This window comes from Chinchilla lanigera, unplaced genomic scaffold (genome assembly GCF_000276665.1).
Source record: "Chinchilla lanigera isolate Chin_1 unplaced genomic scaffold, ChiLan1.0 scaffold00082, whole genome shotgun sequence".
NCBI classification, from domain to species: Eukaryota; Metazoa; Chordata; class Mammalia; order Rodentia; family Chinchillidae; genus Chinchilla; species Chinchilla lanigera.
The window spans coordinates 1,488,958-1,503,456 of NW_004955483.1; the positions used below are offsets into that span (position 1 = coordinate 1,488,958).

General features: G+C 42.6%; 1 protein-coding gene across 5 annotated transcripts in view; it reads right to left on the reverse strand.

Moving 5' to 3' along the window:
- Positions 1–14,499, reverse strand: part of Lrrc16a (leucine rich repeat containing 16A) — a 306,943-nt gene that overhangs the window by 25,102 nt on the left and 267,342 nt on the right. For all 5 annotated transcript variants that reach the window (XM_013503829.1, XM_013503832.1, XM_005403347.2 and 2 more), the window contains 3 exons: positions 12,582–12,648; positions 12,188–12,384; positions 2,960–3,072 (listed from right to left, as the gene is read on the reverse strand). In XM_013503829.1, the coding sequence (XP_013359283.1) occupies positions 2,960–3,072; positions 12,188–12,384; positions 12,582–12,648 (377 nt within the window). The remainder of the gene's footprint in view (positions 1–2,959; positions 3,073–12,187; positions 12,385–12,581; positions 12,649–14,499) is intronic.

Consider the following 14,499-nt stretch of genomic DNA (forward strand, 5'->3'; position numbering starts at 1 on the left):
ATGAAAAAAAATGTTCAACATTGCTGGCCTTTAGAGAAATATAAATTGTAACTTTGAGATTCCATCATACCCTGGAGAGAATAGCCATCATTCAGAAATCAAATAATAACAAATGCAGGTGAGGCTGCAGAGAAAAATAAATCCTTGTGCACTATTGGTGAGAATGCAAACTAGTAAAATCACTATGGAAATTTCTAAAAAATCTAAAACTAGAGATTCCATTTGACCCAGCTATTCCTCTTGTAGATATCTTCCCCAAAAGACTGAACAACATTGTATTACAGTGACCCATGCATACCATAGCAGCACAGTTCCTAATAGCTAAATCTTGGAAGCGGCCTATATTTCTATCAACAGATGAATGGATAAAGAAAATGTGGTATGTACCCACAAAGGAGTACTACTCTGCCACAAAAATAGTAAACTCGAGTCATCTGCAGGAAAGTGGATGGACCATAAGACCACAATGTTAAGCGAAATAAATCAGACACACAAATTTAAATCTTGCATGGTTTTTCTTATATGAGAAACCCAGATTATAAGAGCAAAATAAAATATAATACGTGTTCCCTCCTTTGATTGTATTGCTAATGTCTGCTTGTTTATTGAAAGGAATAGGTGATGCTTAATTTTTTTAAAATTTTGACCAATTTTGTGTACTTATATCTGGTAATCTCAACTGATCTGAAGACAACAATATGCAATATATTAACCATTGGTGAATTCCTGCCACCTTGTCTAGTGAAACTCTGCATTGTCTCTTAAGTTTCTTTTAATTATTATTATTTTTTAATTCTCTTTAACGGTTTGATCAATCCTGCATTCTCAAATCTGGTAATCTGAGCAACTTTGATGAAGATAACACTATGTAATATAACAGCCACTGTTAATTCCTATCATTTTGTTTTGAAACCCTGTATCATTTTTAATGTTCTTGCTTTGTTTTGTTTTTGTCTGTGATGTTAGTATTTTGCTACTGGGTTTTTTCTTTTTTTTTTACTATTCTCTTTAATATAAAAAAAAAGTCTGGAACATTAAAAAAAGGATACTAGGAAGAGAAAGATCTTCCTCAGAGGGAAAGGGGATGAAGAAATGCAGGGGAGGCATGGAGGGTAGAGAGATGCAGAAAGGGGAGGAGAAAAGGAATTAAGACGTGTTGTATCCATGTACCAACTCCGCACAAAGAACAGAAACATGATGCACTCCAAACATGTACTAATAAAGAAATTTTTAAAATTTTAAAAATGTATCTAATTTTACTTCAAGACCAAATAAATTCATTTAATCCACTCAAAACCAATTAAAGATGAAAGCAGCATTCATGGAAGAAGAAATCACACAGGGGCAGGCTTAACAGTGTGCACAGTTCACTTCAAATGCTCGTGAATCTCCCCATTAACTAAATACAAATTTCCAAAGGTTTTGAAGAGCCTAGGAAGGTATCTGTAGTTTATATGGAGACAGGCAAGGACCGTCTCCATACAACCATTAGCAGTGTCAGACTTTTAAACTGGTCTGTAATGAGACACTGAAGTAGTAAGATATAACAAGACTCAGGTATTGCTCCTGAAAACAGCATCCCCTTTGCGAAAACAGACTTGAGAGCAATTCATCGAGGGGGACTTTCCATTGTGTTCTGGTTATGCTGGCATTTCTTGAATCTTTAACACAAAAAAATGCACCTATCTTTTCCTTATTCTATGAAAGAATTAAAAGCTAAATGGACTCTCCAAGGATTGCGTGCGCGCCAACAGACATATGCACAGGCTGAACAAAAGGCAGTACGTCAGTTGCAGGGAAAAGGCAGTTAATATTTTTGTGGGGAGCAGAATAGTCACGGGAATCTTGAAAGACAGAGTAGGATTTTGCCAAGTATGGGATGCTCAGCTTCAAGGCCAGTGTCAAAGACAGCAAATAATTGGGTCTTAAAGCTTACAAGATTAAGTAAGTTATAGCGTTATGGATATAAAAATTGAACTTATTTCTCCCTCACCATCCTGCTGAGGCAAGATAAGACACAGCCGTGTAAGAAAGGACTGGTTCCTCCTCACCTGTGCCCCGCCACCCGTCCTCTGCTTATCAGTGTGGATTAAGTTCATTCCTGAGTTTTGTGTCTCAAGGAGAAGAACACTTCGCAGACACAGATCCATGGCAGGAATGTTTTATAGCATGGATCTGCATTTCCTTGGGGATTAAATAACTTGGTACAAATTATGCCTACAAACTGAAGTGTTTCAAGTTAAACAACTATTTGCAGAAGTAACACTGAACTGTCTTTCAAGGAAATTCCATCTTATTAATAATAAGAAAACTCTTTAGAGGCTAACCCTGAAACCTCTCCACTAATGCCGCTCTCATTATGACATTGTCAGATCGTGCCATTTATTGATGACTTAGCTATGCCCCCAACAGCAAATGCATCCTATTATGAATAAGAAGAATGTCTACAGAAAGCAATTCCAGCCTGCTGATGCTCAGAGCCCCGTCATGGAATCATATGGATGAATGTGATAAAGCCCTGTAGTAGTGATGGTGAACCTATGGCACATGTGCCACAGATGGCTGTCTGTTATCATCAAAAACTCCAAAAGGTTTGCCATCACTGCCCCAAAGAAATACCTTGTGTGGTACGGTTCTGAGTTTGAGTTTAAACTATCACAACAGTTCTCACACTTAAGCATGCTTCAGAATAACCTGGAAGGCTTCTGAACACAGACTGCTGGGCCCCACCTCAAGAGTTTTTGATTCAGTAGGTATAGCAGAGAGGCAGAGAATCTGCACTTCTAATAAGTTCCCAGTCACACTGATAAGGTTCGCTTGGAGATCCTATTTTGTAAAACTCATAGAACAGTAAATCTTATTTATGAAGTTAGACTTCCTACACTAAGTTAAGTTGTAATTGATAGTAATCTAAATGTGAATTAAATAGTATTATAGTACGAGAATCAAATGAACTCACTTGGAATCCATTTTGGTCACTTTCTTAGTAAAAAATTCATCTACACCTTCATCCACTCTCCCCATAAGACCATTCTGCTCCCCATCCTGGGAGACTATGGCAGCAGCACAAACCTGCAAGGCAAACAAAAGCAGCATTAATCACATCCAGCTCCACTCAGTAAACACTGATTGCTAGATTCATGGTAGTATGTATGGGACAGGAGAGGAACGAGACTCACTAAAACGGGCACCACATAGTCTACGGGAATATAAGCTATGTGTACAACTGTAACCTTAACAGAAAGAATCGGACAGAATGTTTATAAAATCCAATGGAAGCATCCTGCCAGGTGGGGACTCATGCTGACTGACATATCAGAAGCTTGGACCTAACAGGCTGTGAAGAGTTCACATTTGAGAAATGCTAAAAAGTGAGGCGATAACAGGTAATAGGCAATGTGACTGTGGATAACAGAATAATGAAACAGAAACAACGACGCCACTCATCTGCACGTACTTCACCCTGATCAGAGCAAGGTTTTGCTATATTTTACAACAAACAGAACAAGCAAGGTTCTTAATTCAGCAATACAGAGAAAGAAGCTCACTCTCAACATTTATATTGACTCCAGATGACAAAGCAGTACACAACTTGTTTGTCTCAACATTTTTCTTTTTGAAAAAGAATGGAGAATAGACTACCTCTGGCAATAGCAGTCCCTCATGCTGGGAAAGAGCTTGGTAGTCTGCATGTGTTTTGTACACTACGACTTAACTCTCACATCTCTTCCCTGAGCTGAAAGTTTTCTCTTAGTTGTTGGTTAGTCACAGGTCAAACAGTGACTCAGAGGGTGGAGGGCACCATACAGGTCACCCAACTGATAGTTTAAGAAGCATGTGACCCAGGACACATGGCCTTAATACGGGGCTTTCCTCAAACGACTCTCCTTTCTGTTTTAAGAGCAAAACATTACACTTTACTTGTATAATTTTTCCCCTCGCCCCTGCCATTTCCCCCGCTTTGAAAGAGAATTCACAGCTGGTGCGAGGTTCTCCAGGGATGCAGAGAAGGTCAGGGTCTCAGAGATGGAGGCACAGAGCTGAACAAAGCCATCTGCTCCCTGCAGGCCAGGCCAGGCCTATGGATCCCCAGCCCAGCCCTCTCACTTTAGAGACAGAGACACCAGAGTAGATGGATCTGAGCAGTCCAGAACTGCCGGGAGACCGCCAGTGAGGGCCGCTTTAAAGCGCAGCTGCTAATTGGAAGGCAGCAGGAGGGGGCTGCGAGGACAGCAGCAGAGAAGCCGGAGCACAGGGTGAAATGAAGTCCATGAAGGAGTTCAAGGCCAAACGCACAAGCTGCTTTATCTCATTTTCTAGCAGAGGAAAAGACTGGATTCTCGTCTTTTCTGTCAAGGAGGATAAACGTCAGAGTGGAAAGAGTCGCGCAGCTGTGGAAAGGAAGGCAGAAAGCTCAGCCCTGGTCAGCCTGGCTGCTTTCTCCGTCCCACAGCAGTGCCTGCAAAGAAAATCAGAAGGACGCTGCTATCTGAGAAATAAAGAAGGCAGACTTTACACCTGGTGTAGACCTATATGCTAAAAGGATAATTTGCGAATGCTTAGGAGGTGATTATGAGGACTGAGGACAATTCAGACCACCCTCTGTCTTCCCTCTGCTAGGACTCTTAACGTGATTACTGTAGGGAGATGGGACACTGCACCTGGATTTGACAGGGCAGCCGCCAAAACTCACCCCATCTTCACAGACTGGGTGGAGAGAAATGGGCAGGAAGGAACAGATACACACAAAAGGTGCTAATTAGCAAGCTGAGCAACCACATGATCTGATGCGTATATGAAGCACAGAAGACTGAGGAGCTAAAGAAGCAAGTGGAAACAAGGAGCCTGAGGAGATGAAACGAACGCAATGTACAAAAATTAACAAACAAGATTAAACTCAAGTTCATTCTTTGAAAGAGATTAATAACAAAGCCACAAAACTGAATAATCACAAAGGGCTTTAAAATGAATTGGAAATGAGAAAAAGGAGATGAGCTATCAATATAGCAGAGATTAAAACTTTTAAAAGAATTCTAGAAATAAATGATTAGACCAAATGACAACATTATAGAAAAATACAAATTATCAAAATGGTCTCAGGAAGAATTATGTAACCTAAACATATCTATAGTAAAAACCAACCAAACAAAAAACAACAACAAAAAATCCTAGTTAAAAAAAAAACATAATGGGTACCATATACCTGCCTCACACAGACACTTCGGCCCCAACAGCTTCTCAGAAAAGGAATGGGCAATCTCTATTAAAGGCAAACTGCTGCATAGACTAGGAAAGAGAGAGCGCTTCCCAACTCAGGTTATGAATATAGTGTAACTGTGAATCCCAAAGTAGATGGACTGTCCAGACAAAAAGAAAAGGTGTGGGACTCTCATTTATGCACATAGATGCAAAAATCCTATTAACATATTGGGAATGGCTGGATGAGGTGGTGCACACCTGTAATCCAAGCACCTTCCTGTAATCCCAGCACTCGGGAGGCTGAAGCAGGGGGATCTCAGGGAGTTAAGGGTCAACCTGGGCTATAATAATGAATTAAAGGCCACTCTGAATTACAAAGTGAGCTCTTACCTCAAAAAATAAACAAAAACAAAAACCAACCAATCAAACAAACAAACAAAAAACATTTTGGAGAACAATGCCTTAGCAGCATAATAAAACTCAGCAAAAATATCGTGATCAATAGTGGCATCACATTAGAAAAATCTGTCAATGTGATTCATCACAGTAGCAGATTAAGAAAAGTTATCAATCCCAGGAACTGCTAAAATTAAAACCCAAACACTATTCTTTGAACCAAAATAGTGAAATGGGACAGACAAAAAATTTCTCAACAGAACTAGTAACAGCAGAAACTGCTACACTTCTCGTTTGGTCTCTTGTTTACTTAGTAATGAAACACTGACTTAGAGGATGAATGTGATCAACTGCAACTGATCTTCCTAGATTCCTTTGCATACTGGGGTAGAAATGTGGTTCATTTGGGGGCTGTGAGCTGTAACTGGATGTTTACCAGCACTTCCAGGTAAGTTCTGATTACACGTTCTAAATTCTATTGCATGTTTGCCTCTTACCTTTGCCAGAAATATGCTTAGAACAACAGATTATAGGTGATCTTCGCAGGTAAGGCCAACACTGGCCCCTGAATGATATATCATTATATAAGTAAGCAAAATCCGAATGAATTAATAAGAGTACAGTATTTTTTTTTAAGAGTAGGAAAATTTACTGGGACACAGGAGGGTCCCAAATGGGCTGACAAGGAGTACGGTTTTTAAAAGGAGGGAGTGAAATGGCCAATCCTGCAATTTATTCATAGCAGAGTAGGACTTGTAAATACATTGCAGGCAGAATAGTATGAGGAACACGGAAGAGAGAGAGAGAGAGAGATTTAGATTGAAGAAGAAAAGACCTTGCAATGACCCACAAATATTCGTAATTCCAGAGAAGAGACTTACACAACATGTGCCACTCCAGAAGACTAAAACAAGGTGGCTACATCACAACTGTAAAGATTTTTAACAAAATAAAACAAAAAATTTGCAACTAAGAAGAGCTTTTAGAAAATAGCAGCTTCAGAGAAAGAGGTCAGTGTGGAAGGAATGGCCAGCGGATGGCTATTCTTGGCAAGGGGCTGGACAAGGTGGCTTCAAAGGCCCTTCGAACACTGTGATGCTGTCATTCAAAACACAGAGGAGGAAATGCAGTAGCAGGGGTGCATGAGCTTTAATTAGAGTGGATGTTTCATCCCCGGGCCAGGGGTGCAGGGCTGTGCCAAGATCACACAGCAAACTGATCAGCACTGACATGGCACCAAAGCAAAGCAGCTGTAGGTGTAGGACACCAACTCAGAGGAAGTTGACTTCACACTCCCTTGACTAATGCCTGGATCATCCTTAAAGCTCCCTCCTTGGGGAGATAGTTCTCACGGGTGGCAGAGTCTGATCGAGAGACCGGGGTGCTGTCCTCTATCCCACAGTCTCTGTTCTTCCTCAGAACCTTTCACCTGCAGTTGGGACAGGTAAAAGCAGGCAGGAACTGAGCCTGGAGGATACAGAGGCCACAGCAGGCCTCTGTTCCTCACAGGCCCTGTGGATGGAATTTCTCAGGCTTATTTACAGCGTGGCCAAGTCCCTATTGATGGAATTTAGATGAAAGTCAAGTTTGCAGCTTTTGGGTCTGGCCCACAAACCTCTGGTGTGTGCAGACTTTACACACATCAACTTCCAGCTGAATGGCTGCACCCCAAGGGGAAGGTGGAGCCATAAAATAAGGCAGCAGAGCCTCTGGATGATCACCATAGGGTCCCTGGTCAGAAATACCCACTAGGACATGAGAGAAATAAACCTCAAAATATCAGGGAGTTGACACAATAGAAGTTTAGCTCTTAGACTGACCAGTGTTCCACTCATGAGCTACAGTTCCCCCACTAAATTTTCTCTGTTTTGCCCTTTCACAGGTGTGCTGGGGCAGTCTGGTACCTTCAGAACTGGCATTTCCATTCTTTTTTTTTTGTTTTCTTTCTTTCTTTCTTTCTTTCTTTCTTTCTTTCTTTCTTTCTTTCTGTCTCTGTCTCTTTCTCTCTCTTTCTCTCTCTCTCTCTCTCTCTCTCTCTCTCTCTCTCTTTCTTTCTTTCTTTCTTTCAGTGCTGGCTATGGAATCTAGGGCCTCATCCACAGAGCTAAATCTCTGGTCCTCCTCACTTTACTCTGATATAGGGTCTCACCACCTCAACCAGGCGGGCCTGGACTCTGTGAGCCTCCTGCCTTGGCCACTGGAATAGGTGGGATTACAGGTGTGTGCCACTGAGCCTGGTTTTCTTTTACATTTCACCCACGTGAAGCTCTTTCCCTAAAAGCACAGACTTTCTGAGAGTCCCTTCAACACAGAAAATACTTCTGAATAGGAATTTTTGTAGAATTTGTTGCCTTGTTCCTTAAGAGTGACATCAAATCAGACTCTTTCCTTTCTTCCTCATTTTAGTGTGGGAGTGGGGAATAGAGAGCAAAGGTAAAACAAACATACAGCATTCATATTATAAAGACAGCTAATACTAATGAAACAATAGCTTTGAAGGACAATATTGCATTTAATACAGGACTGTACACTCCCGTCCCACTTATTTCTCATGAAAATTCAAGAGGGTAGGCAATGTAGGTTTTTGTACAGTTTGTTTTGCAGGACTGGAGATTGAAGTCAGAGCCTTTGCCCTGAGCCACATCCTCATACCTCTTTATTTTTTTTTTTTTTTTGAGACAGGATCTCTGTAAACCACTATGCTGCCCAGGCAGAGCTTGAATTTATGACTGCCCTGCGTCAGCCTCCCAAAGTGCTAGGATCACAGATGTGTGCCACCATTTCTGGCTGCAGTGCCGTTATTTTATTTTATTTTATTATTTTTTTATTTTTTGGTTTTTCTCTGGTACCGGGAACCGAACTCACGACCTTGAGCTTGCCAGTGCTGTTATTTTAGAGACAAGTTAGTTCAGGCTCTGAAAGACCACAAGCCTTGTTCAGACACAACTGCTAAAAGCAAGTGTGCGTGTCGGTCTCACCCTGCTTTGCTGCAATGGTAGAACATTAAATTCTTGGAGCACATCAGCTGTAGCATGAGGCTGAGTCTTTATGTATATTCTCATTAAGTGGAAAAAAGAAAAAGAAGCTGGCATTTTTATTTCTTGTGATGATGATTTTGTTTTTGGAGGTGAGTGGGAATTAAACTATAGAACTAAATCTAGATCCATCATTTATAACATGATTGCCAGTTTTAAATGTTTATAATTCGACCTGAGATTAAGTATTTGTTTCTTCTTAAAAATAAGCTGGTTATCAACTTTTCATCCTTACATAATTTTCATTTGTGTATTTTGGCCCAGGAGACATGGCATGTTATCTCTTTTTTTGAGACAGGGTCTCACTATGTAGTTCAGGCAGGCCTTGGGCTCATTATGTAGCCCAGGTTGGCCTCAAATTCACAGTGATCCTCCTGTCTCAGTCTCCTGAGTGCTGGGTTTACAGCTGTGCCCCACCACACTCAGCATATATTAGCATTTGAGCTAGCCAGGGCTTTGAGAATTCTGACACTTGGATGTTCTCATCAGGGGCAGCAGGGGTCAAGGATGGGCTCCTGAAAAGTCAGACTAGGGTTTAGGATGAGCAAAGTCTACTGAATCCTAGCAAGAAAAACACTGATACTAGTAAATGACTGCTGTGACTGAGAATTAGTAATGCAAGTGATCACAGCCCAACCATCCACTTCTTCCTACTCCTCATTGAAAAATGTGAAGCTGCACCTGTGTGGCAATTTCCTGGGGCTGAGACAAGACGGCACCAGGAAAACGGCAGCCCAGGGGACTCATGAAGTAAAAGCACTTTCCCTGCAAAAATCAGAAAAATCTTGTACCATGGTTCCCAGCCAAAAGAGCTCTGGGGAAACGCCAGGTCTAGTCAGCTTCTGGCCATAACCTTTACTTGGGACTCAACAGAGATTCCCTGTCTGAGTGGATACAAAAGCAAAATCTCTGCAGGATTCATCAATGGAGCTCAGGATACAGTATTCCAGAATATGGCCCTAGCGGACTCAGGAAAACAGCAGGCACAAGAAAGCAACCCCTGTCCCACCAGAAGCAGTTAGCAAAGCCTTCCTCCACAGGCGTCCTCCCTGTTCCTGGAGGACAGGAATGTTCTCATCTCTGAAAGAACCTGGGCTCACAGCCCTCACCAGGTGCCCCAGAACCATGAGACCCTTCTGCTTTGTCTGCTCCCATGCCTCCTCAATGATCTGCCTCCTCATCAGACTGGGCAGAAAAGGACAGATTTCCCCGTTCCTTCGGGTACTCAGTTATGAAGGAGCCCATGTGGTAAAAACCTAGATTACATACCTTTGGTCATGCTTTTCTCTTGTTAATCTGTCTTTTCTTACCAGAACTTCAGCCATAACGGGTAAGAAAAGAAATCCCATCTTCCTACAGTTTCTAGTACACTCCAGCCCCAGCTCCCTTCACAGCTTCCTTCCACTTTTCAAATGCATAAAGAAAAGAGAACGCAAAATTCCCTTTCCAACAGTCACTGACTTAAACACGGGGAAGCTTACGCCACCATTTCACATACACGACACTGCTGATGATTCTCCACAGAACCATTTATTCAGTAACGATCTGGAATCTACAGTGTGAGTTATTGGGTGGGAAGGTATCTTTTTCCCTGTTTGAAAAGAGCTAGTGCTTATACTGTTTGATCAATTTTGCATGCCTGATCTGGTAAATTGAGCAACTACTTTGAAGATAGCAACATACAATATAATAACCACTGTTAATTTCCTATCACCTTGTTTTGAAATTCTGTATCATTTTTATTGTTTTTTATTTCTTTCTTTAAAATAGAAAACAGTTTTCAAGCAGGAATGGTGGCAGAGGCTGTAACACCAACACTCTGGGAGGCTTATGCAAGAGGATCTCAAGTTTGAGCCCAACCTGGGCAATTTAGTAAGACCTTGTTTCAAAACAAAAGCATAAAAGGGACCGGGGACATAGCCTAGAGCAATGACCTGGTATTTAATCCCTAGTACCCACCCCACAAAGCCTTTCCCTTATTTAAAAGGAAAACATTTATCACTCCGAAATTACACAGTAGTGCACTAAAGAATCTAAAATCAAATAAGTTGGAAAATAATGCATACAGAAGGTTTTTGTTTTTGAAGTGGTGTTAATCTACATCATTCAAATGAGGTCAATAAACCCAACACAAGAGCCTGATCTGCAGCGAGTAACTGCTGACCATGCCGATTGCTGGGACCCTCGTCCAGCTGTGTTTCCTGCCTCCCACCACTTTATCCAGTAACTATTCGGCAACACCGAGTGCCTTCTGAGAGCTGAGCATATCGCTGTGGGTGAGAAGCCACAACCCTACCCGAACTACAGAGGAGAAGAGGGTGGAGGAAATAGGATGTGAAGTATGTGATGAGAGATCGGCCTGGGAGGGTTGCTCGAGCTCTGCACTGTGCAGTCTATGATACAAGCCTTCCCGGAGTCCCGCGCAGAGGCAGGGAGGGCTTGCAGGTAGAAGTGTGGACTCAGTGGAGAAAAGATCTGAAAGATGTGAGAGTAGTTACCAGCCTGGGGGAGAGCAGTGAGGCTCACCTAGCAAGGAGGAAGGGGGAGAGCGGGTGACCAGGCCAGGCCCGAGTTTCTAGTCTATCTACTAGTGATGCCCCTCAAGGGACAAAGGACTTAACAGAAGGGCAGGGTGGCAGGTACGCAAAGCTCTGGGCTTTGAGCCCTGTGGGCCTGAGGTGCTCAGGAGGCAGACTCATCTCTGAAAGGCCGGCTGCCGCATGACAGTCGCTGTGAGCAGCAGAGAGCCTGCCCGTGGGGCTCAGGCAGCAGAGCACACATGGATGGATAGAAAACAGGGGGCTCTGTGGGAAATCCAGTGAGCGACAACTCCAGGATCAGCAAGACAGCGCCCTTGAGGAAGGGCTCCCCCTCCAGTTTCACGCACTATGCAGACATCAGGGAACAGGAAGAACAGCTGGGGAGAATGCCAGGTTAGGACTCAGTCAGGATGGGGTTAGGATGAATTTCAGGGTGGTTCTGGGGTGAGCAGGCAGGGACGGAAGATCCTGGTGACTGCGAAGAGACAGAAGAGCCAGGAGATGGGACAATTTGTCTAGAAGCTTGGCTATTTCAGGACAGGCAAGGCATTAACGTGCCAATCACACTCAGGCCCCTCTGCACTAACAATTCCACCTTCCACTGGGGCAAGGGGAGCAAGACGCTGAGTCACAGCCTGATGCACCCACTCGGGGCCACTTGGGCCCACGGTGTGCAGCTCAGCAGACAGGGAGGCCTCAGCAGGAGGCCCACGCATGGAGGGGGAGATCCATGTGTACACCCCAAAATCAATTACAAATAAGTTTTTTGCTAGTGAATTTGTATTTTCCCAGACTCTATAAAATGCTATGGACATCTCACCCCAGTGCCTGGTGTTTTTCTAGGGTCTTCTAAGAGTTTCTGAGGGGTGGGAAACTTTACAGTGTAGTTCTCTAAGAGTTACACAGCAGCAAGTAAAGATGCTTCACATGTACACTGTGCATAGATAGGGCCTGGTCTCCACAACTATACACCTTTGGGGTGTGGGGAGAGAAGGCCTCCGCCAGGTGCCCACCTACCGCCGCCTGCGTGGGCTGCTGCTTCTTGTTCCGCTTTGGCCTCAGCTTGGTAAAGTGCTCCAGCTTCCTGCCCTCCTCAGAGGGCAACTCAGAGATAAACCCTGAGCTCCTCTTCTCCTGCCTGGCAGATGGGAAGGGCGGGTCTTCTACGTGAATCGGCACCTCTTCCAGCGCTTTGTCCAGGTCAAACTCCATCTCTACAACAAAACAGAGCTCAAGGCCAAAGTGTAATGCAGAGGGATGGATAGAAAATTCAGAAAAGTCATTTTTAGCCTATCAGGAAAAAAACCATTCACACATACAGGGCCCCTCTGCACTATGGCCAGAGTGGCCTCAGGTCCTGTGGGAACGCTTCTAGTGACAGGCAAATGGTCGGTGCTGGCCACATACTCACCAAAGGCCCTGGAAACAGGCCGCAGCATCCGGCTGTGGATACTCTTCCTTTTGGATTTAGGAGTCATCTAGCAATAAAATAAAGAAAGCACTTAGATGGGTAGTCACAGAGAACGTGCCTTTCAAACTTCAGAACATTCTAGATGCATTGACCGAACTCAGCATTTCTCTTCCTTCTTTGGGGGAATGGTTCAGTACCACTGATAGTCTGACTCAAACATCTGGCTGATATGTTTCTGTTATAACTTTTTCAAATGATATGCCTAATTTTCTCCCTTCTTCCCCCAGCCTTAACTAGTTACAACCTATTCCTGTAGCTGAAAAAAACAAGAAGGATACAGAATTTCACTCCAGGAGGAGTGTCACAGGAGGACGTTAAAATGGACATAAAGAATGAAATTTAAAGCCACAGTATGTAATACAACAACCGCTGTTAATTTCTCATCATTGTCTGAAATTCTGTATTGTTTTTATTTGTTTCATTCATGTCTGCATGTTTGTTAATATGTTTTGGTTCTTTTATCTTCAAAAATAAAATTTAAAAAAGTATGCTGGCCCTCCATCAAAAAAAAAAAATCAGTCATTAAAAAAAACCTGACAATTCATTGTCACAGTAACATCACTGTAAGCACACTGAAGTCTTTATGTGTCACTTCAACAAATAAAGTCATTTAAGTCTTTGGTTCAGTTTGCCAACAAGATCTAGATAGTCACATCATGGGCAAAGACCAGTCAGAAAAAGGTACCACAATGCAAAAGCTCTACCAGCTGGCACTGCTCTGTAAGATGTCTTGGATCTTGCCAGTCTTTTAAAAAGTGAAACCCAAACCAAGGCCAAAACATGAGAGTGTTTTCCCAGCATCGGTATAAACTGTTGACTGCATAACACATCAAAGAGATGTTCTCTTCTCCACCACTGTCATCATATGAGTACTGAAGCTGCAAGGAACCTCCATCATCACCTACACAAAAACTCAAAGAACAAAACAAGTTGTGGATACTGATAAAGACTAACATCCCAGCTGCCAGCTGGAGCCGCATCAGGGATAGGATCAACTTCCTATCACACTGGCCAGGCAGATGGACTGCGGCAATGCTTAAACTGGTTTGAAGCTGGTATTGTATAAATTAAGAGACAATGCTACTGAAAGAATTTGATTTTTACACTTTCATTTATCAGGCTGTCACCTAACGCTTCCTCAAAAACCCACATGTTTGAAAAATATTCCTTGATTCAAAGAATAAATTGGTTCATCCTGACCTTTAAAAGTAAACAACTCTACAGCTTTAACAGTTATGCCAATTTTAATAATAAAATCCTTTTGCTATTACTTATTGTTGAGAGAAAGGGGGAAAATTATGAGCAGTTATATTTAAATCTAGAATGGTTTTCCTGAAATAGACAATGAAACTTGCTGAATTGGTCCTGTCAAGGCTTTGTTAAAGGCAACAATCCAAGGAAGAGCTGTGTATAAAGTAACAGGCTTTGCAGGCTTAAGGAAAAATAGCAGTCATAAAAAACAGGCAATAAAAAAGCAGGCACAATGCAACTGGAAGGGGATCCAGTTTCAAGGCGGTTCTCCCCGAAATTGGCTTTGCAGTTGACTGGAGAAGTCCATGGGCTGACCGGTTCATTCATTAAGAGAAGCTCTGAAGGTAATGAGTTCTCAGGAGATACAGACTAGCACCATGTATGCTGTACTTCGTTGTGAAAAGTCTTTTGGAATTCTAAGCACCTCAGGTACAGCCATGGGAGACAAAGGACCAAAAAGCATCCTGGAATGGAACTTCCAGCCAATTTCATTTAGATCATCATAAATAGCAAAGAACATCAAAACTGCACGGCATAAAGATGTCTTCCATTTCCCCTCGCCTGTGCCTCTTGATTAGATTTCATAGAAAAGGTATTCATGTGCAAA